Consider the following 23,854-nt stretch of genomic DNA (forward strand, 5'->3'; position numbering starts at 1 on the left):
TTCTTCCTTTTCTTCAAGTCAAACAAGTCTAGTTTGTTGAATCTTTGCTTGTGCCTCATCCCACCTGGATAGCTCCTCATTCTTACCACCCTCGTCTATGCTCTCTCAAATTTGTCAGTGTGTTTCTTTGGCCTAAACCAGATAAAATACTTCAGTTACTGGTTATTGATGTTTACGCATTTTGCACACCATCAAGCCAAAACACATTCTCTGATAGTACTATCAGAGACAATGGCAAAAACCTATCAAAATACAGGGCAATTGCTGTTTTTCCTCTACCCACAAAGCTCCTTGCCCCTCCTAAAAATAAAATTTTATTTGTTCAACATATTTTGCTCCTAAAAAATTCACAATTCACAATTGACTGAACACTATTCACCTCCTTGTGAATTTCCAGATGCTAACAGTTACTTGTTGCAGTATTCATCCAGAAATTGCAATTAAGCCCACTCCTCATTACGCCTCCACCAAGCTGTTCTTTCTCCTCCATCAAAGACAGTCACTACATTTGGTTGTTTTTCTAGAATATTGGTTCATGTGTCTATCATCCTTGGAAGAAGTAGCTTTAGCAGAATTTTTTCATCTGCATAAGCTGCTTATTGATTCTCTGATAAGCCTCTAAAAATAAATATATCTCATGAACAAAAAAATTATCTAAACAAAAATTAAGAAAGCTTCATTTAGCTTATGAAAATTAATCTTAATTTGGGATATTGTAAACCTTTAATTATAAAATATGCACCCTGAAATAAATTAACATCTAATAATTTCCCAATAATAATGGTTTTGTTTAGTTACACCATTTGATCAATCATGACTGAACTGTGGTCTGTTACAACTGTATGAAAACCCCTCATTAGGAGACACAACAAAAAGGATGATTTTTTTCTGCTATTTCCCTCCTGCTAAGATCATTCCTCAGCCCTAGTGCAGCTGCTACCTTGGAAGGTCATCACTGCCTTTTGAAGAGGTTGCTATGGCTCACATAGATTAGCACATGTACAGCTCCCAGGCCTGGAAGCATCTCTCTGAGGGACTTCATTAAACTGAGTCCCAGCAAGTACAGAATTCATATACAAAATCTGTCATTCTATTATTACAGCTTACAGCCTATAAACCTGTGCACACAGGAAGAAAGGGTTATTTGTACATATGGCAAAAGTGATAAATCAGTTTCATGCCATTAAGTAGTTCTGAGCCCTGTACTAATTCAGTAATATTGCATGCTGACAGGAATCTTGGAGCTTGAATTACAAACACTCATGTTCCTGTAGGTTTCACCACGTTCTAAGCAATTTAACCAGACAGATCCTAGTTTGGCAAAGCTTCTCCTCAACTGCCTATGTACAGCCCACAAATCTTGTATGAGTTATATACTGGCAAATAAACTCTGTGATGTGGCCAATCTCCTGATACCACATATTATCATCATTAATCAGTATACCTGAGGTAGTTGTTTTGCAATGTCTCCACCAACAAACACAGCTTCAAGGTAAATCCAGAGGTTCTGTACAGTAATCCAGTTTTCAATTATCTCTGCAGTATTGGTCAGCTTCTGAACCCATTGTTGTATAGTGGACTTAAATGGTGCATTATACCTGCATGAACATCAGTTAAAGGCAAAAAGAACCTACGATGATAACTGTTTACTCTGGGGGTTGATTTGATTTATACAAGATGTATATTTATTAAGTTTTGTACCGGTTGCTCATCAGCGACCCCAGCATCATGATGCTATCTTCCACCAATGCTATTTTCTCTGATATATCTGAACCTTTCAGAAGAAGTTCTCCTCGAGTTTTGAATTGGCTGAAACTGAAAGCATGAGCACTCCATTCACTGATGATGTGCTTCAATTTTTCTTCAATATTCTTTTCTTTCACAGCACTGTTGCAGATATCCTGTGTAAAATCAAAATAGCAAATTACATTCATCTAAAGCTATTATAAAGCACACTTATAAAGACTATTAAAATGTATTGCCTTGATCCAGATCTCAGTATAAGTTCAGGCTAATGAAAATATACATTGAAACACCACAAAGCTATTATATTTCAAACAAGATTATATTCTAGTACTACTTGTAACAGGAACATTTAATGGACTACACTCCATCTTTACTACTACTACCATCTTACACACACAAAATTCACTGAGTCAGTGAATCTGCAAGAAGAATTTGCCTCTCTGTATGTATTAATATTTGAAATCAAATAAACTGACAGAGGGGTTTAGAAAAAATAAACACTGCCAATCAAAATCAATAAATATTCCGAGAACAGAGTGCAAACTGACAACGTGCCTGTCTGCTACTTCTTGAAGACAGTGAGGACAGGAATGTCATAAAGCTGGTTATCGCATCAGAGAGAAAAGGATCAAACACTCAGACAGGATCCCAAATTCCAGTTCACTAGGACATTGGATTTTATCACAGGTTTAAAGTGTTTCCTGAAGTGTAAGGCTGGAACTCTGAACCTTTCAAGGCTAAAATTCTTGTCCAGGAACTGGGTACAGCAGATGTTTGTTTTCCTTAAAAATGCTCATTTGTGGGACAAGACAAAACAGGTCACTACTCTGGAAATAATACACATTTATCTGTGACCATGAACTGAAGTTAAAAACTGTTGGGGTTTTACTTCTTTAGCTTCAGCTATGCTTTGTTCTTGTAAGAGGTAACAGGCATGAAGTTAAGGCACTTGCTAGATAGCTTCTATCCCCAAAACAGAGAATGGCTTTGTAGCCATCAATGTACAATGGCTTTGTAGCTTCTGCACACTCCATATGCCTTCTCATCTATCTATGCTCTTGTGAAGGGTCACTTTTGAAATACAAAACAAATCCCATATCCTCCACTTCTACTGTGTTCCAAGGATTTTTAGTACTTAACGGGATCAATCTTACATTAACTATTTTTTTTTCCTCTCTGCTTAGACATTTATAGGGAAGAAAAATGTATAAGTAGGCAAACCCTAAATCAAAAGCATGACAGAATCACACTACTCTTAAAACAGAAGTCTTCCTAAGGAAGAATTAGTGTAATACCATCTACGTATTTATATCTTCTCCAGGAATAAAAGGGAAATAAACTAACCATCAGTGCCAATATCAACTACCAAAGTCCACTTTTTCAAAGGAATTCTTCAATTAAACCAAATTTTTAAATGTTACAAAGCTGTCTAGAAACAAGATGTCAAAAGCACCAGATCACACATTCAAAATTACAAAAAAAAAAAAAAGAGCAAAACAGAAAAGTACATATACCTCAATGTCTTCTTTATATTTTAATAAAGTGGCATCCATTATGTTTTTTAAAGTGAAATTTTCAGGGTCAACATCAAAGGGATGCCCAGTTACTTGTGCAATTTTTTCCCAGTGTCTTGACAACATTGCCTAGAAAAGTCCAAATGGATGGGGTTTTTAAAAATTCTATTAATTTTAGGTCTAGAATGATCACATACTTTTGCACTGCATCCATTAAACAAATAGGAGAGTCTTGATCTCCATTCTACTCAAAGTATTAGTAATTATTCTAATAACATTACAAAGTCTTTTGTTTTATTTTTCTATAACTAGGCCTAACTAGATTTTTTACTATCAATACACCTGCTTTTATCTACAAAAAAGAAATACAGAAAGCATCTTGTAGTCATATAATATGGCCTTCAATAGAGTTTCGCAAGTGACTCTCATCTCTAAATTATTATGCCGAACATACTTCGTTTTTCATCATTTCAAGCAAAGGACAGCTCTCAGTGAAGTCATCAATTTTTTGTTTTAGGTCTTGAAAAGCTTGCCATTCCTTCAATGCTTTTGGTAACTTTCGGATTCTTTAAAAAGCACAAAAAGAAAGAAGAAATATTTTATTTTCATAATCACCATCCACCATTTAATAGTACAATATGTTTCATTTTTCAATGAGTTGACCAGTAGACTGCAAATAAAAATCCAGTTGCAAGCTGTCAATATTATATATAGCTGGTCATTTGTGAATGCAGGCATGAAACACTGCTAAAGACAACACAATGGTTTGGCTTTTATTTCAGTTTGAATGAAAGGAAGTTAATTTCATGTGCAAACCCACACCTGAAATTAAGTTTCTGCAGTCTCATTGTTCTAGTAAAATTTGAAAATGCACCTGATCCTGTAAAGAAGTAAAAGGATTACACGACATATATATTTTTCCAGCAAAATAAAGTGTGTTCTAAATTAAAACTAATCTGCTTGCAAAGAAAAAAATGCTTCTTTTTCAACCAAACAAGTCTTAATTCCACCTGGTTTATATTAAAAATATTCAAAGCAAAATTTTTCTTTACGCACAATTTAAGATGAAAACAAATTTAAAATGAAGAACCTCTTGTACTGTGAATTGTCACAGCTCCTCTCACTTCTAAACCAGTCATGCCAATTTTCATCTGGACCAAAGACTGACAGCAGTTCCCTTACAGCTCAATTCCAGAAACTAAAAGCTGCATAAAACCTGCCCACAACGACAAATTCCTTCCAAAAAAATCTCCATTTTTCACAGCTCAAAATTAGACAGATCTGTCACACAATGCTGGAACATGTGCAAATTCTTCACTGCTTGCTGGTAAGAGGCAGATGAACATATGCATACTGTCATGGCACTACAATAACTGCTATAGTGTTTCATCTTGAATCCAACAGTAGATAGCACTAAATATGCTGGAGAAAAGCACTGCAGAATGGAAAATTTATACTCTGCCTTCTATCAAGAAGGCTTTAAATTCCTGACTATTTCTGAGGCTTAGCAAGTAACATCTAATAAACTTGTCTGGGGATGGCAATTATAAACGGGATCTCTTAGCTTGGTAATGAAAATGGCAATTTTTTAAAAAATTCAAGTAACTTTTTCTTTTGTCTTAGTCTCAATAATATCTTCTAAAAGCAAGTTCCATGGACTGCACATTATGTTAAAAAACTACTCCATTGATCAGGTTTACATTTCTGTCCTAAATTTACTGGGCATTCTCTTTACATTGTATTACAATAAAATATAAAGGGAAACTTCTCTCCAGCTGTTATTATAAACTTCTATAATGCTCTCTAAATACTATCTCCTTCTTATCTCTTTCTAATTGGATTTATTTTTACCTGCAGTTTTTTATTTTGATTTTTCCTTTCATGATTAGAAGTTTTCTATTATATTACTATTTTAAAAGGTAGCAAAACAAAATTACATTAAAGAACTATGCATATCTTTACAATTAGTCTAAAGCAGTAACTGCACTTCCAGCATTCCTGCTTCTTTCATAACACAGCATACCATCTTAGCTATTTTTGTGAGTACCCCCTCTATATTGTTGCCATTTATCTGGCTTTAAAGAGAATAGCTTGATGCAATAATGCTAGCAAACTGCCAAAAGAAGGATAGCACTAGGTTGGACCTTTATTTTTTTTTTTTTAAAAAGCATTTATTGCCTACTGGTAGTCACACTGCTCCAAATATAGCTCAACACTTGAGAGGAAGAACAAATATGTCACACATGAAGTTCAAAGAGAAACACATAAATGAAAACTATTGCTGTGTGATGGATTCCTTCAGGGTCCTGGAAAGGGAAGCATGAAAAGTCCTACAGCAAAATATAATTAACTACAGAAAAAAAAAATATGATGCAGATTCCAGAATTCTACTGAAAAGAGATGAAGATTTACATTGTTCAGATGCAGAAGTATATATGTTTCACATACATTCATTTTTACTATTCTTATTTTTAAAAAGAGACTGGGTTGGGTTGTTTGCTGTTTCAAATTAATGACTAAAAGACAGTTCAGTCAGATTTTTGTGGAAAACATTATTGCTTCAAACTTCATAAATAACACCTCAGAATTTAGCATGGCTAGGCACCCTTCTTGAAATAAAAATTACAATTTAGACAAATGTGCAGAAGAAAACAGTAGCTTCAAAATTCCATCTAATATCATGGACTAACAATTAACTAGCTGTAAAGTAAATCACTGAGAATGTACTGTATAAAACCAGCTTTGAAAGCTATTTATACTTATGACCGCCTTGTCACAGTTTTGTGCACCTTGTTTATTAAATAAGCTGCAGCCTACCATGTCAATATACCCCATCAAGCCTCAAGTGACTCACAAACTAGCTGCATATTGCATCACAGTGCAGTTGTGCCCAACACTAATCACGAGATGGACCAACATTCTTTGGCCACTCGGAACAATTTTCACAAGCTAATTAAAAAACAGAGCTAGAAACAAAAATGTCATGTACTTCAACAACAACAAAAGAAAAGACAACTTACCTGCTTTGAAAATCCAGAAGTTCAGTGTTAATTTTTTCAATATTTAAATCATTCCAAAGCATTTCATTGTATCTGTCGATACTAGAAGTAACTGTGTCATAAAGACTGTAAAGTTTCTGAAGCAAGGAAAGTTCACGTTTAATTCTGTGAAGTTCAGGATACTCTGTTTCAAATTTTAAAATTGGAAATTCATGTGTGTTAATCAGATAGCCACATCAAATGTATTCATGAACATAAAAATTAATGCATTTCTAATAATGTTATTTAATAAATGAATTAAATCAGACTTGCAGCTTTCTAGATAGTGTCTAGGAAGACAAACTTTTCCACTTACATTATGTAAGAATAACAGATTTTGATGCATAGTAATTGTCTAGATCACTGATTTTCTTAAATCAATATTCTTCTGTGGCAGTAGATGTAATCTTATAATTGATGGAGACAATGTTGAAAAAGTGGATGAAATGGCAATGAAACACAATATAATTTTAGACAAGAACTAAAATATCCCCTATGTCAATTTACACTATTTACTTAAGATGCAGAGTTAGGATGACAGGTGTGCTTTAAAATGAAATATATAGAATATATTAGACTACAGAAGTATTTTAAACGGACATCCTTAACAGAAATGTTTTATTTACTTTCTCTCCTATTTTTCGGAATTCCAATAAAATACACTTGGATTACTGCATATGTCCTTAGACAGGAAAATATACTCAGTTCAGAATGCACAAATTAAAGTGCTTATCATACATTCTGCTGTAGTTCACACCACAGTCTTTCAAAGGAACTGTGTCTGACTAGGAGACATAAGGACATTACAGATCAGTTGCACAGCCCAAGGGAATTCATTATACAACTGGAGCAGGGACAATTTGAGTACTTTGGCAAAGTGTTTCCCAAATTTGTACAGGGCAGAATTTGTAGTGGCAGGAGATGGGCTTAGCTCTGAACAGAAAAAGCAAGAGAGCTAAGCATCTGGACCCTGAAGCACACAGAGCAGGGCAGTATTTTTCCACCTGATGTTTATGTATGTCCAGCTGCTTTTCATGGGAAAGACTATCATAATTACCACAATGAATTTTTCTGCATGGATTTTTTTCTGCATTTATTCTAAATTTCCCTGCATTTAGCACGAATCATAAGAAAATTTTAATAGCCTGAAAACATGTATCCTTATCCCCTGAGAAACTACCTGTGATGGGAAGACCAAATAATTCTTCCCCACCAGAAAGAGACAGATACTTCCTCCACAGTTCATCAAATTTGGCTTGAAAGATCTGTAATCTGTCACTTGCTTCATGGGGAGGAATATTGTCCTCAGTGGGGCCTCTGTAAAAACAAAAACAAATTCAGTGAAATTGTCAACCGTACAGGTTTCATGGAGAAGCACAACAGAACCCAAACCATACTTTCTGAACATTATGTAATATTTTTTAACATTTTTTTCTGTAAATTTTCACAAGACAGTAAAATAGAAAATGCAGCACATATTCAGTGTACCAAGATTCCATATTCAGTAGACCCTGAAAGAAAGACCAATTTCTTTTCTAATAAAAAAATTCATATGTGTCACCATACATTTTGCAAACAGCTAAAGATCTGCAAATGTTTTATCTTTGTTATTTCCTGTTTCTTTTGTAAAACAAATTTTAATAATTATTTTCATTTATATTTTTAAAAGGAAGATATAGCAGATATATAAATCAGGAGTGAAAACTGTGTAGTTTGCACTAGAACCATAATTAAGTACTCAGAGAAATATGAGAAAAATATTCCATTTTGCTTAATGAGCACATCTCACCAGTAGGACTGGGTGCAATTCCCAGATCTCACACCTGGGACCACTTCTTGGCCACACCATAATATTTTGGGATGAGAACTCTGCCATCTTCTGTTGTGCCATGGTTATTTCTAGAAAGAAATTCGGGCAGATGGGCAGAAAGCAGAGCAGGCTGGCTGCTTGGCAAGGGAAGTGGGACCAGGAGATGAAAGTGGAAACACATTCAGCAAAGGCAGCCAAGGCGTGATCCCAAGGAACCTGAGCAGGAAGAGCAGCACCCTCAGAATGATAATCAGGTTCAAATGGTGGTGCAGGTCTTTAGACAAGTCCACAATGATTACACAGGACCAAGGTCAAGCGGGGGGAGTCAATAATTCAGGGTCCAGTGCAGGTCTAGGTAGGGTAACCAGGATGAGACACTGTCCAGTGGGAAGCAGGCTGCTCCGAGGTCAGCCTCAGGAGTGAGTCTGTGCCTTAGGACCCATGCTCAGCTCAGCAGGGGTCATGGCCAGGCACAGGCACAGCTGTGGCAGTGCTGGAGCTGCAGTCAGGGACCAAGAAGTGAAGCCTCAGCTAAAAAGCAGATCCCCTAGGATGGGGTGTCAGCCTTGCTGAGGCCTCCCAGCAGGGCTGTGTAGGAGTCCTCTGACCCCAAAGGAGAAGGGAAGCCCTCAAAAGTCAGGTATTGCCCTAGAGCCGTAACAGATCACAACAAGCCAAATCCTGTCTTTCTTTTCCTGTTGCTACTGTAATGAACCACAAATGTCCCACAATTTACATCTTCAAAAGTGTTAAAGTAATTTTTAAAAGTAAGGCTGAGTAAGGCAGTGAATTTAGAAATACCTAGAACCGGTATCTCCAGTCACATCCAAGACACTGCTTTAATTCTTACTCTTAAATATCTCCCAAAGTGCTTTGTTAAGACTCAAAAAAACCCTTTACATTTTGACCTGTATTGAGAATTTGATTTTGGTTTTTTTTATTTTTTTTTTTTTGCCTAACCTATTAACTCTTATGGAATATCACTGACTCCAGCACTGAAATTACAGGAATGAATCTTTGACGGTAAGACTGTACACCCACCTTGTATTAATCTGAAATTAGGACTTTTTTCAGGTGTAATATATAGAGTGATGCTGTGCTGTGTTTATTTTCTGAAGCTCTTTAGATACATTTCCAAACAATCACTAATGAAGCATATGCAATAGTGCAATGCAGGTCACCTACTTTTCATCATATGCTTTATAAAATCCTGCAGTGTCAATTTGGAATTTTTGAACACCTCTCAGTAAATCTGCTTTCATGTCTGGTTGTACCTTCAGCAGCAAGCCCTCAACCTGTCGTGCCTATATGCAGACAAAGAGAAAAAAACAGGCACGAAAGAACAAATGCAGAAAACAGAAAAATTAATTTGGTAAATGGGTTTGTTCTATCATTTCAGCATTAAGAGAGCTGATAGTAATGATTTGACAAATACTATAACTACAATACCTGTGTGTTTAGGTTCTTCCAGGCATAGGCCAATCCATCACCTCTTTCTGTATTTTCATCTTGAAAGAGCAGATTGTATTTATGAAGCACAGAATAAGATTCTTCTATATGTCCAACTGTCATGTCAATTTTCATCTCGTCCTCTCGGATCTCCTTCAGTGCTTCCATTGCTTCCCGTACATCATCAAGGTCATGGATAGGTCTGCTTAACCTCTTGCTAACATTTTCGATGAATGAATAAATTTCACCCACGTCTGTGGCAGACTTTTTATTTAAAGCTAATCCAAATGCTCTTTGTCTTGAGTGGCACTCCTGAATTAAAGCTAGTTTCAATGACTCTGTTGCAACTTCCACTGATTGCAGTGCACAATGATTGGGCAGTTCTCTGATTTGCATTTCTAATTGCTATGAAAAATACAAGTGTTCAACATTTAATTTCACTAAAATTTATCTGAACAGTTCATTTTTATTAAAGATAAAATACTTACAGAAAAGTATCTGATTTGAGATTGGAATTCAACCATTGTTGGTTTAGTATCCATAAATTCCTTCACCTTTTCTTCTGGATCCTACTTAAAAGAAGTTTATTTTAATTACTATTTTGCACTGGTATTATAATAACCTACAGGGCACCCAGCTGCCTGATGTATTGTACAAACACAAAATGTTTGCTCTCTAAAAGGACTTCTATCTCCCTAAAAGAAGATACAAGTACTAATTAGTATGAGCACAAATTATTTTACTTGAACTGCCTTTCCTGACTCTTATTTTTTGTGTAATACTCTTTTAAAGAACTTGAAATCTGAAACTCAAAAACTGACATAGGTCAGGATATCCCTTACCCATCCAAATGTTGCTACAAAATTTACGACGTAGCTGCTAAAATTTTGTGGGAAATATTTCCTTCCTAGACTTCTTTCAGTCTGCAGCCTCATGAAAGCAGTTCATGTCCCCTAACAGGTATATAAATGGGTGGAATTGCACTCAGTCATCTTCACTCTTCTGAAACAGCATCTTTAAGCTGCATTTTCTCGGTGCAGATGGCCACCTGGCCATTTGAAGAAAACGGTTTGGCAGAGAAGGATGGATCTAAGGGAACAGAGGGCATTTAGCTTGTTGAAGATTGTTTATAGGCAATAGAGCATTGAGCATCCTTCCTTTTCATAAGGTAGGCCAGTCTCTGCAGAGCAGAGAAATCAGTGTCACCAGCTCAACAAATGTGCAAGATTCTCAGTTCCATTACAAAGAGATGATCTTGGTCCATCTCAGTGACAGCAGCCCTGCAGTCTGCTTTGTGAGATCCCTGAGAACCTGTTTGCACCTCTCTGGCCAAAAATGAGTTACCAGCAGCAGTTCCCAATGATCCAACAGGGATTGTAAAAGTGGGGGGAGCAGTGCCAACTCCTGACGAATTTTAACTTTAAGGAGGTAAAATAGTCATTAATAGACTATTTCAGAAGATTTTAGTAAAAAAGAAACATCATTCTACTGCATCACCCAATCTGATTGGGTCTTTCTGGGTGAAATGACATGCTACCAACAAGTACTTAGCTCAAACTATCAACCAAACTGAGCATTAAGCTTTGAAACCTCAGAAGCTAGAAGGTGAAAATGCCCTCTCTCAGCCCAGACAGAAGAGTCAGATGTGAGAATGGGGTCACTTAAGACTTGATTTAGGAAGGGGAAGTTAAAAATAGTGAGCAGTTACAAAGATAAGATTACTCCTGTTTTGATTGCTTATTTCTTGGCCTTACTAAAGCACCTTTGATAGGTAAGACCAGTAGTTGTCCATTCACAGAGCTGAATTTCACTAGACAGAATGTACACAAGGTTTTATTTCATGATGAATCTCTCGACAAAACACTCCTCAGAGCTTTACCATTTATGTGACTGGACCCACTTCCTGATAAAGATAACTCTATCAGCCCAGATTCACTTCAGCTTTCAAATTTTCATTGCTGAAAGATTTCCAGAGATTTCCTAGATATAGGTTATATATATATATATATATACATATATATATATATATATATATGTGTATATATATATATATAATTTTTTTTTTGTGAAGAAGTAGAAAAGTATCTTTCAGCAGTGGTTGCAAGAGAAGAACTAGTCAGTTTAATATTCAGAAACAGCTTTGTAGTCTCCAATTTCGAAGAGATTCTGCTCAAATATTCTTTTACATAACACATGCACAAGAGATGCTGTGAGAAAGATGTATAAACATATGAAAGCATAAGTTTGTTTGTGCTCTAAAATTCTTTTGTGCTCTTCTGCTTTCTTAGATGCTTTAATTGGTATAGATTTGCAAGTTCTGGTCAACACAAGAGCAGACAGGAATAATGGATTCTACCATGAATGATGAAACCAATGCTTCCTACTGAGCACAGACTCCTTATGCAACCAATAACCTTGGGGTTTTTTTAATATATTAAGATTTTACAATACAGCAACATATTATATTAAGCATGTAGTTAACCTTGTTCCAGATGTCCGAAAATTCAGAAAAGCTCTTCAAAAGAACCAGTGCTTCAGTTTTAAGAGACAAAATAATTGTATTCAGTTGGATCACCACTTTGTTTACATCCTTATGTTCGACAATCTGCTTGTCTAAAGGTTTCAGTGCCACCATCCTGGCGAGTTTGCTCTCATCACCTAACTCTAAAGCAACAGCTTGTTCAACCTGGTATAAATTGAACAAGAAAAAAAAAAATGTCCACTAGTTAGTTTGGGATTTTGGGTTTATTTTCAAATTACAGAATGCACAATGAGGCTCAGATAATAAGTAAGTACTTCTAAGAACAGACAGAAAGTGCAGAGAAACATCCACAGGGAGACTCCCTGTTCTCAGCTTAGATTTTTACAGAGCAATAGTTCTTGTGTTAAAGCCGAATTTATAAAAAATTTTCATGCAGAGCTCTGTATTAATCATCTGAATTGCATCAGCCAAATATGCACCATATACAATTGTGCTGCTTTCTCCTCCTACACAACTGCTAAAGTCTTTCTATCTTCTTTAGTGTAGAATTACAATCTATACCCATTCTTGGCCACAGAAAGTCCTGGAGGCAGTGGAGGGCTGGCTGCTTGGAAATAAGCTAACATTCTGTTTAACAAGACAGAGTTCAGTCCACTTTCTCCTAGTTTTTGGGCTGGCTTTTTAAAGCCTAATTATTATTTATTTGCAGTACTTGAATGTGGGATTCTTCACTTAAATGAACTTCTCTGTTTTTCATGTCATGTCAACAAAACATTTTTACAAAGACACTTTTAAGCACAGATCTACATACATCTATATTTTGTTCCCAGATGAGACAATTAAGGCCACATGATTACCAGTACTGTGCACTCTTGTCCTTCAACAAATTTCAGTTTCTATCTAAATCTCAGACTCTCCCAAGGTTTTAGTGCTTTAGTGTTTTCATGCCAGTTAAAATATTTGTACTGTTTTAACTTATAGGTACCATATGAAGACGTGCAGTTTTTGCCTGGGAAGAGTAATAACAATTTATATTTAGCTGATAGCACTTATAGATAATGTTGGTTCCACACTGCCATCATCATACTTAAAGACTATTTTTATAAGATGTTTTTAAAGCAACTTTTGATTTTAAGATTAGAAACTACCAAATATAAGATTTATGAGCTATTACTCGTATGTTTCATTATTGGCATAGAGATTAAAAAATAGGCTTTCACTTAACAGGAAGATTCACCAGGTAACAAGTCAAAGTATTGGTACAGAATATAACTTTAAGAAATGTTAACCAAAATATCAAATTTTTTTAAATAATCAAAGCAAAATACTCACCTGCTGCTGTTTATGATGTAAGTAAGCAAATTTCCACAGGGGAATATCTTTGGCTACTGATAGTATGATATTTACTGCTTTGTTTACAGCACTCTGAAAAAAGTGAAATATTCACCTTGAGCTCATGGACATATTTGTGTGGGGGATGATCATCCAACCAATACCAAAACTGAAAAAACATACCACTCTTTGAAGGAAATATTCTTACAAGCATGACATAGGATCACCCAAAAACACATTTTGTAAGGGGAAAGAATGCTCCATAAAGTACTTATCACAGTCCTTCCAAGTTTATGTGGTATTCAAACAAGAAAATAAGAGTTTTATGAAGAGTAATCCTTAATCACTGGGAATTATAATTTATTTAAAGTACTATTTCCTTTTAAACTGGTTATAAACATTTTTATGTGTTATTAATAATGGTTTTCATGTTCACACCAGAATGTGTAATACATTTGTCTTAATTTGTGATGGTATACTCTATAATCTATACAGGCAGCTACAGAAATTATTAGATTACTTCTTCTATGTATGGTATTTTCAAATAACACTTTGTGTCCTGATTTCTCACTGACAACACCACGAAGGCTGCACATGAAACTTGAGAAATAACTCAGCTACTGGTTTTGACAGTCACCATGCTAAATGAAAAGTCCAGAATTCAACACCATAAACAACTAATACTCTGAACAATTTCAGACATCATAGGATATTGCAAATATGTGTGTAAGAATTTTGCTGAACTAGTGTAAGCTTAAAAGAGTGGTTTTTTTCACAGTTTAGGGCTTCAGGCTGGTATTATTTTTCTTTACATTTAACTACTGCTGAATGCTGATTTATGAATGATACTTTAAACTGATTTTAAATTCTGAAAGAGTTTAAAGAGGAAGTCAATCAGACTGTACTGATGGCATTCATTTTTACTTTTTCACTCATTTTGAAATGTTTGGTTCTAAGTAGAGGTTTGTGACTTACTGAGTTACTGAGCTTTGAGAATAAACAGTCCCTTCTAACATCCTGTATAACAGACCTGATCCATGGTTTCATGTCCTTAGCATCCACTGTCATAATGAACTCAAGTGACTTTTTACCTTTTCCTCCCCTTCCTTTTAGTTCTTATTCCAGATTAAACTTCCACATATTGCTTTAAAACAATGCATTTATAAATGTTTTATCGTAGATGACTGAAACGTGCAATTATTTTGTTACCTGAATATCTTCAAGACTTGGTCTCAAGACAATATTTGGAATAGCCAGTTGAATTTCAGTTCTGAACAAAGGAACCCTGTGTGCCTCTACAAACTTAGTCATCTGATACCTGGAGTCAATAACATGTAATCGATGTCTTAAGGATTCCAAAGAAATCTTCATGCCTAAATAAATGTAATATTTAAGTGAGAACATAATTTTTTTACCACAATAAGCTTGGGGTGGGGGAGGATCTTAAGGTTTTATTTAAAAAATTAAACATATCTGCAAAAGAAACAGACTCACATCTGATCAAAGAGTCAGTATTCTTCTGACAAAGCTGTCCCATCAGGTTATAGCAGCTACAGGACAGGCATTCTTGGCAGCGTGTTTTCTGTTTCATGTCAAGATGTGTACAGGCGAAGGAATCCTGAACAGTGAAAGGGAAATTCTTAGGAAAATAACCATATCATCCAGCATATAAAAGAAATATCAGGTATCTGACTAGGCTGTAGAAGGATACATTGTAATATTTTACATTGTAGAGGTCTTACCTCCAGAGTTCTTCCAGAATCTGCTTTCAGACTGTGCTTAAGAACATCTACAAGTTCATACACAGAGCATTCCACTTGTTGGCTCTGCCTACAAAAACAACCTTACAGTCATTCATGGGGAATCAAACATAAGGAATACCCTTTGTTATTTCCCAGGCACACACCCTCTGTCCCACTGCACTTGTGTGCAGGAAAATGCCCTTTTGATGTTTTTCTGTTTGCTCTTATTCCATGCTGACTAATCCATTTGTCAGATCCTATTATATCTGATTCAACTGGACTTCATAATATTTTTATTTTAAAAAGGTTTTTTCCAGCTATAGCTAATAAAACAGGTTTACCATGAAGAGGCAGTAAGTAAAATAATCTGTGAAATCAGAATGGTTAAAATAAAAAGCAAAAGATATATTAATAAACAAGCAATAAACATGTGGATGACATTTCAAGTCCTATCCATCTTCATTTTTCTTCCTACTTATTAGAATGCTATAAGAAAAAAATGTAAGAAATGCTAAATAAATGCTAAATGCCAAGTACTATGCTATTTCACAACTGCTGCGTTCAAGATAATTTGGAGTTTCTCCCCTGTATCCTAACACTAACACTTCACTCTAGACTAGTACTCTGTTACAATAACATTTTTTAAGAAAAGGCTCTATACACACAGAAGTAGTAAGTAAATAAACACTCCCAAAACCAGACTTCAAGTTTGTGCAATTAAGAAACCTACTGAGACAGTCTGGAAGCAGTCGAGATAGCAAGTTTTTCTACTTGTTCCAAAAAAGATGTCACATCTACAGGTTCATCTTCTGGCAAAATTATCAGAGCAGTGTTTGACATGTCCTTCAGAATTCTTTCAATTCTGCATTCCAGTGTATCAGACGCTGCTTTCACTACATAGTCCAGCTCCCTCAGGGTACTGTAAACATTCTGAATAACTAAACAAGGATAACAAAATGAAAACAAATCAGTGCAAAACACAGATCTCTTAAGTCTCAGCTCCCCTCCCTCCCACCCACCCCTGCCTCCCACCAGCTTTTAAAACAAAATGAAGATTTAATGGCAATAAAATATGAAATGGAGGCCTGAAACATGAAGGACTTGCAGTACTTTTCAATCTTTAGATTAAACCATTTCATAATAAACAGAAAAATACTCTTCAAAATACCTCTTCTTTTTTGGTAATAACATTGTAATGAAAAGGATCAACAAAATAGAAGAGAAAACATGAAGGATACAAGTGCCCAAAAATTATTGTGATCCTCCTACATACATACACAGCAAAATGCAGTACTTTAACATTGTAATTGACTTATAAATTAAATTGCTAAAATTCCCCCAGCCAAGACTATAGCCTTGTTAAACCACTAGAATTCTTCTTCCATATGTATGACCTAATTTACTTTGGAAACAGATAAACTTATTGCTTTAACAAAAGTGTTCATTAAACTGAAGGTAAAATTGACTGTTTCTGCTGTTTCTGAATAGACTGGAAAAATTCTTCCCCTTTCACACTTCTATTGCAAAATAGAAAGAAATACAGCACCTGATGTCCTTTGTCACTATTACTACCATAAAGTTTAATATAAATAAATATATATACATGTATATTTCTATTGTATGTAGAAAGAAATCACTACAATATCTAAGGCACAGCAGTGTGACAGGGATGTCCAAGTGCCAATGTCTTAAGTGGGAAATGTCATTTATTGCTGCTAGGGACTTAATGATGAAACTTGTCTTTTTTATTGTCCAAAACAGAAAAGCAATCCAACAAATTCCTTAGATTTTTTTTTCTAATATAAAAATTTGGTAGTCCTAAATCTGTCTGCTGTGTCTCTTGAGTTTTAGTTTTGAAGGGAATTATGGACCCCCATATTCCTATATGGAGTTCCTATCGTGTCCTTTAGGAAAAAAAGATTCATAAGACATTAGGCTTGAGTTCAGCACATTGCTGGCAGGTAAGAGCTATTTTGTGTACACCAAACCAGTGGCTAATTTGTAGGTGTCCAACAAACATTCTGGGCATGTCAGACATTGCCTGTTGTCAAAAACACACAATGCATACACTTGAGAAAAGAATTTCCTTCTAGGTGTAACTGCACTTCAGCTGCAGCAGCAGGAAACAGCCCAGATACCTGCATTACATCTGAAGTGTTGAAAAGGGACAGTTTCCACCAGAACCAATGGTCATACAAAGAACCATTACTACCTGAGTAATACCTACTCAGACACTTAACATAGTTCAGAGAGCACCTAAATGAATAAATAATAAATAAATACTATTTAAACTTTATGTAAAGACCTTCCTTATCATGTGCTACTAAAAAATGCAAATGAAACATTAAATTCATTTTAGAGCTATAAAACACATCTAAAAACCCACTTGCCATTTGGTTCTTGTGCTTTGGTCAGGCAAAGGTCAAGTAAAGCTGAAAGGTGACCAGCACTGCCTTTAGCACTGGTCAGAGCCCCATGCACCAGTGCCACATGGCAGAGTCACAAACAAACAGCTGCATAAACCTGTGCCACATTTCACTATCAGATTTAGACGGTACCTGTTCCTGTTAATATTGATGCTTTTCCATTGAAGAAGAAAAGGGAAAGCCTAACATCAATCAACATCAACTGAAAAACTAATTTACAAGCATGAGCTGTTTTTTCATGAAACTGCAACATGAAAGTCTTAATGATGCTTTTGTATATGCCCATTTCAATGACATTTTATAACAGTTAATAAATTTTATGCTGTGTTTGATAGGGTTAAGGTTGTGTCTTACTGGCTGTGTGGAAAATCTCAATGCCTAATAAAAAAAACATTTTCTTGGAAACAAATTATGATTTGGCAGAAATCTCCAACCTTGATTTCAGACATGTCACTTTTAGGATGTTCAGCTTAAGTTATGAAGATTTTTTTTTTAATAGAAAAGATATTATTAAAACATCCATAGCCATTCTCTTGTCTCACATTCTTGTAGCAGTAGGGCTAAAATTATCCACCTAAAGTAAAGAGGTCAGTCCACAAACACATTTTTCAAAGAGAAGCAAAAAAATAAATGCAGGCACCTAACAGCATGAATGGATCACCATTTGTTCTCCTGTTACCTACACTTATTGATGTTCAAAGAAGTCCATGACAGCTGAATCAGGCCCGGGGTAAGGGCATCCTCAATTTGCTCGATCAATGGTTTCATCAGTGGTTTCAGCACAGCAGGGATCCTATTCAGGTGTTCCTTGTAACTGATCAACAGGTTCTGAAGTCTGAAAGACATGATCATGCTTATAATGCACTCAATTCAGATATTTGAAACACACAGAATTTTTGACACATTTTCTGTTAATACGGTTTACGAGTTCTGATCCCATCTTAAAAATAAGAGCCTTTCCCAGCCCTTCCTAATTCCAACCAGGCCTCTTTGACCTTAGCAACAGCAGAACCAGACTGAAGAAATAAGTGCCTCCAGCAAAGTGACTGTGATCAACTGGCAGAATTTTTCTCCCCACCAAAAAAATTATTTACAATTAAAAAAAAAATACAAACAGGAAACTGAAAACATGGCATTTTTGTTTCCATCTTCCCATCTCACAAGACACGGCATGAAATTACACTGCCAATAAAAAGAGCTAAATACAAACCACTTAGAACCCTGAACCCCAAAGAAAAAGACTGAAAAATTCAGAAACAATGCTTTCCAATATAGTTGCATGAAAATGGAGCTACACAAAGAAACTGCATAAACAAGAATTAGAAGCAAATGTATTTCAAAGGTCACATACATAATGGGTTCCTTACAAGAGCTGCTACAAAAACAGCAATAGCTGTGTTCTGCACCAGATTAAAATCATGACTTTAACATCACTGTTACAAACCATACACTGAGATAACCCATACACAATTTACCCAGAACTGTTTTTTAAATCTTGCTAATTAAGAATCTACATTCCCTAAATATTTCTTCTTTGCTTGGGGAAAGAAGAAAAAACCTTCAGTATGAAAGTTTTTTAGAGTAGAAGGTAAGTTTGGCTTTCTTTCTGGCTTTCTTTCTCTAATGCAAATATTTTCTGTACTTTTTTTTCCTGTTGGATGGCAAAATCTGGGGCTGTTGCTTTTTTGAGGTCTATAGCACGCAGAATTTGCCTGACGCATTAAAAATTTATGGTTAGCTGTCCATAAACACTCCACAGAAAATCAATGAAAAACGTTGTATTGTAAGACTGAAATACTGAAAATTTCAACAACATAAAAATACAGGAAGGGTTGAAGTATTCATGAAAGTCTTTAAATTTCATCCCTTTTTGGCCAATTCTAATCAAGAAATGAAGAACACTCCCCACAAAGCATTGCTTTTTTAAGACTGAAGATCCCTGTTTAGAAAGTTCTAGAATTAACAACCAGCATCCCTGAGAATGAAAGAACTCTTGCAGCAGAGACTTGGACTGTCAATAGAAACAGGAAGAAAATATTTTATATCAACAAAAGTGAATTTAGACATTCAACATGAGAGACCAAGTTATAACTTAGGCAACATATTCATGTTTATTCATTTTTGGGTTGCGCAGCAATCAAATGGTAAATTCCAGCTTATTTTTCCAACAGGAAAAGAGAATCTTCTGATGCTGAGTATACTATTTTGGAGTGTAATTGCTATATTAGAGTGCACATATGCACTCTAACAATAATAACATCAGTACCTAGGAGCTCCACTTAGAAAGCAGCTGTTGAAGTAACAAAACAAAAACACGCAGGCGTTTCCAAGTAATGAGATATGTGTATAAATAGGAACAACTGCATGTTAATATGGAAATACAGGGGAAAGCAATTAAAATTCAATTAAACTCCACCAAAGAGAAAAATAATAATAAATCAAAAGTAATATATGCAACAGACTCAAAGGTGGAAATTCCCACTTGCAGATGAGAAACAAATCCAAAAAGTATTCACTCACTCCCTTTGATGTCTTTTAATCTGTTCTTCATCTGCATACAAGCCAAGGACAACATCTGGAACTTCAAAATGCATTTTTCTCAGGAATTTTGTCTCATAAAGTACTTCCAGGACCATTGGGTCTAAATTTACAAATAATTCCTTCATGTAGCAGTGAAAAGAAGAAATAGAAAATAAGACACTAGTTTGGGACTTACATGTAGCATGATATACCTGGATCATATAAAGAGAAGTAGATGACTGCAGAGCATTTTTAAAATATTTACCCATGTTTCTTCTTCAACCTCATCCAGAAATGTAAGTATTAATCAACCAATATCTTACACTGATTGCAATTTCTTGTGACTCCGTCACTGTGCCCTAACCACTTGGCTCCCATGACTTCCCAAGTTTAATTCTAGTTCTGCAGCTACATTCTCTGGAAGTTAATTTGCCTTTTCATGTCAGCTTCTCCATCAGTAACTAGGGATAAATATTGTGAAGGTTAACCTCTACACTTCTGGGGGCACTAAATGTTTTAAAGATGCTACATAAATTTGAAAACTCTGTTCTAGTTGTCCATTATGGAATCATTAGTACAAAAAATGCCACATTTTAACCATAATTTCTCTGCACTACAGCAGAAAAAAAATCTGAGACAGAAGAATGGTAAAATTTTCTGCCTCCACAATCAATTTTGGAAGCAAATTAAAGAATTATCACAATACATTCAACACACTGATATTTATCACTGCAGAAAAGACCATGACCTAATAAAAATTTCCTTCCTTGACTAAAATTTTGGTTAACATAGAAAATAAACAAGGAAACAATATCTAAAGAATGTAGATAAGGCATTAGTAGATATGTATTTGCTGTGTCTTTTATAACCTGAATAAGACAGAAGTGTTATGAAGAAGAAACATTATGAGATGTATCATAAATATACCCCAAAAGGAAAAACTGTTTCAACTCAAGTAGCTCATTTTTAACCCTATTTAGGTTAAGATTATTTCAATGCTTTCTTGTCTATGCATGATATGATTAAAGTAGCATGTTAATACTGAATCATGGAACAATAATACAAAGAATAGATCATATTTACCTTGGTTTCTGGGTGCCTGACAAGTAAGGAAGCACACAGAGCATTCCTAGCCTGGTCAGCAAACCTGCACCAGGCCCTATGATAAATAAGTTCAAATTCCAAAAGAACTGCAGCCATTTTATTGTAGTTCTTGATAACTTTCTTCATTTCCATTGTCTGCAATTTAGGGGAAAAAAAAAAGAAAAAGCACCACTTAAACAGTTCAATGAGTCTAACACAGTAGAAAGGCCTTCCACGAGGCTTTTCCTCTCCACCACAGGAAAAAAAGTAAATTGAATCTCTATATTATGCTGTTTTAGAAACAAGATAAGACACAGAAACATAGCAATATATTTAGGAATTCAATTATTAAGTGGTACTGAAGTGCAACACAAGCAACACAACTCTTTTCCTGGCTTTTTCCTCCCAATCTTGCTCATAGAACAAAATCTATATTCTGATATATATAAGGCACTAATGGCCCACCGAGAAAGGTGTATAAATAATCCCACTGTTGGGATAAGCTTGGATAGAAGCTGCTAGAATACTGAATGTAGAAGTATACAAGTAAATGGTCTGTCTGTTAATAAGATCCTTGAAAGCTTAGGATAAATCCTCCTCTGCTAATTTCCAACCTTCAAAAGTGAGGTTTTCTTTTTAAGGAGCATCATTGGATGGTCAATTTTTCTGAATAACTGCTGAGCCCACATAATCTTCCCTGTTACCTAAAACACAGAAGATATGAGGTTATATTTTCATTAACTTAAAAACAGTCAAGAAATAAAGTAATTTTTCTCTCTTATTTACTTCATTCTTACTGGTGGTATATTACGTGGTATAGGTGGATTTTCCTTTTCCTTCTGATAGAGTTTTTGAATAAAGTCTAAGTCTTGGCTGTAACGTTGAAGCACAATGGTATACATCTCATTTAGATCGACATTATTTTGTCCTATTTGTTCAAGCTTCATCAAAAATCCCAGCATCTGTTCCGTCTAAAAAAGAAGATGGAGCATTTATTTCAGGAGATAACAGTTCAGAAAGTCATTGCCCATAAAGTATTTTATTAATTTAGAATATGCTATGTTAATTTGTAAGTTGTTTTCTAATAAATATGGAAAAATCCATCAAAACAAGTTTGTGAATTTTATATTTTGTCCCACACATGACGTACTTATCACTGTATAAACCAAGAAACTGTAATCACTGTAGTTTGGGATTTTTTCTGACTCAAATCCTCACACCTTTTTGTCAGCAAACAGTTGTGGTAGAACACCAATACCTTTATACCTCACACTTCATTAACATCTCATATCTGATCAGGGCCTTAGCCAATGAAAAATACTGACATTAAGGAAACAGATGGCAGACATTATTTCATTACTCCTGCCAGCGAAACAGGAATAACTTAGAAATGTAACAAGAAACACCAGGATGAAGAAAGAAAATAAACTTCAAAATATACAGCTATAAAACTGGTATGAAACACATACTTAGCACCAAGTAAGAATGAACATTCCTTTACAGCACTACTGCAAGCAGCTTTTAGAATATTTGTAACAGGTTTGATGTCCTCCGAAGTTATCTCAGGCAGGCACCAGCACAGTACAGAGCACTGGCACCAATGAAGGAGATTAGTAGGAGCTATTGGTATTCAGCCTTTCCGAGCACCAGGTTTTCATTTGTAACCTTACTTACAGTTATGGTCTTCTCAAACCAGCAATCCACAAATTCCTGTATAGATTGATACAATGCTGCAATTTGGTCCTTAAATTCAAGGTAATCTTTTTCAAACTAGAATAAAAGGAAAAGAAAAAAATCATCTATAAAGCTGTTTTCATTTTATTTTAAAAATCCTTTCTGTGAAGCTTTCTGGGAATCTGCTCTATCTACATGGTGCATGTGTTCAGCATTGCATTAAAAAGGAGGAACAAGACCAGCAGCAAAGGCATTTACACTAAGCAAAACAAACAAAACATAAGCAGTGCTAGGTTAAATGATTAAAGCCTCATCTTCATGAACACAAAGGAGCACGGAGGAACACGGGCAGGCCAAGGAAAACTCATAACCTCATCAGAGAGAACAAAGCACACTCAGTTACTTGCAGCCCTGCCACAGGAGAGTGCTCTGCTCACTGCCCAGGTATAAAACCCACCAAAGACAAGCGAACTGGCAGGCTCTCTAGAGCACCTTGCAGACTAATACAGGTTGTTACCAAATTTGGCAGCTCCTACAAGTCATTTGGGTACTTATCTGTAACAAGTTTTTTCTTAAGAGTCTAAAATACTGAGGGCCTAACAAAAAGAGTTCAATGTAAACTTCTCTCCAAGAGAGCACTGCACAAGCTTGGGAAGACATTACATAACAGATATTGCTCCAAACATTTAGATGTAGAGAAGTCATGCCCATTTTTAACCTCTCCAAATTCCAGTGAACAGTAAAAGCCCTCCTTCAGGTAGGAACCATGCAGCAAGTATTAGAGAACCACACAGCAAGTATTAGAGAAACATACACCATCAAAGTCAGAAGAAAGCCAAGCGTACTCCCAAGTTAAATGTTTAAAGGGAAGCTAATGACAGTGGCAAGCTTTGGTTCAGGAAGGCAGGAGAGCAAGCCAATGCTTCTAGAACTTCTATTGTGAGGCCTCTAACTCTGCAGAGCAAGCAGGCTATAGCTCAAGAAAAGCAGCACATTTCCAGCATGTACAGGATTAAAACATGAGACTGGAGCATTTGA

The 23,854-nt window shown here is 35.5% G+C and overlaps 1 protein-coding gene across 1 annotated transcript in view; it reads right to left on the reverse strand.

Annotated features, from left to right (window-relative positions):
- Positions 1–23,854, reverse strand: part of LOC134048588 (dynein axonemal heavy chain 5-like) — a 147,611-nt gene that overhangs the window by 107,702 nt on the left and 16,055 nt on the right. Inside the window, exons 15-35 of the mRNA XM_062500444.1 lie at positions 22,817–22,912; positions 21,940–22,113; positions 21,757–21,846; positions 21,143–21,298; positions 20,060–20,199; positions 18,223–18,374; positions 15,844–16,051; positions 15,114–15,201; positions 14,866–14,989; positions 14,581–14,744; positions 13,372–13,464; positions 12,040–12,243; positions 10,046–10,126; positions 9,558–9,962; positions 9,294–9,412; positions 7,479–7,615; positions 6,281–6,443; positions 3,715–3,826; positions 3,261–3,389; positions 1,702–1,901; positions 1,445–1,598 (exon numbers count right to left, since the gene is read on the reverse strand). Of these exons, the coding sequence (XP_062356428.1) occupies positions 1,445–1,598; positions 1,702–1,901; positions 3,261–3,389; positions 3,715–3,826; positions 6,281–6,443; positions 7,479–7,615; positions 9,294–9,412; positions 9,558–9,962; positions 10,046–10,126; positions 12,040–12,243; positions 13,372–13,464; positions 14,581–14,744; positions 14,866–14,989; positions 15,114–15,201; positions 15,844–16,051; positions 18,223–18,374; positions 20,060–20,199; positions 21,143–21,298; positions 21,757–21,846; positions 21,940–22,113; positions 22,817–22,912 (3,189 nt within the window). The remainder of the gene's footprint in view (positions 1–1,444; positions 1,599–1,701; positions 1,902–3,260; positions 3,390–3,714; positions 3,827–6,280; positions 6,444–7,478; positions 7,616–9,293; positions 9,413–9,557; positions 9,963–10,045; positions 10,127–12,039; positions 12,244–13,371; positions 13,465–14,580; positions 14,745–14,865; positions 14,990–15,113; positions 15,202–15,843; positions 16,052–18,222; positions 18,375–20,059; positions 20,200–21,142; positions 21,299–21,756; positions 21,847–21,939; positions 22,114–22,816; positions 22,913–23,854) is intronic.

The sequence above is a fragment of the Cinclus cinclus genome, chromosome 1, assembly GCF_963662255.1.
Source record: "Cinclus cinclus chromosome 1, bCinCin1.1, whole genome shotgun sequence".
In the NCBI taxonomy this organism is placed as follows: Eukaryota; Metazoa; Chordata; class Aves; order Passeriformes; family Cinclidae; genus Cinclus; species Cinclus cinclus.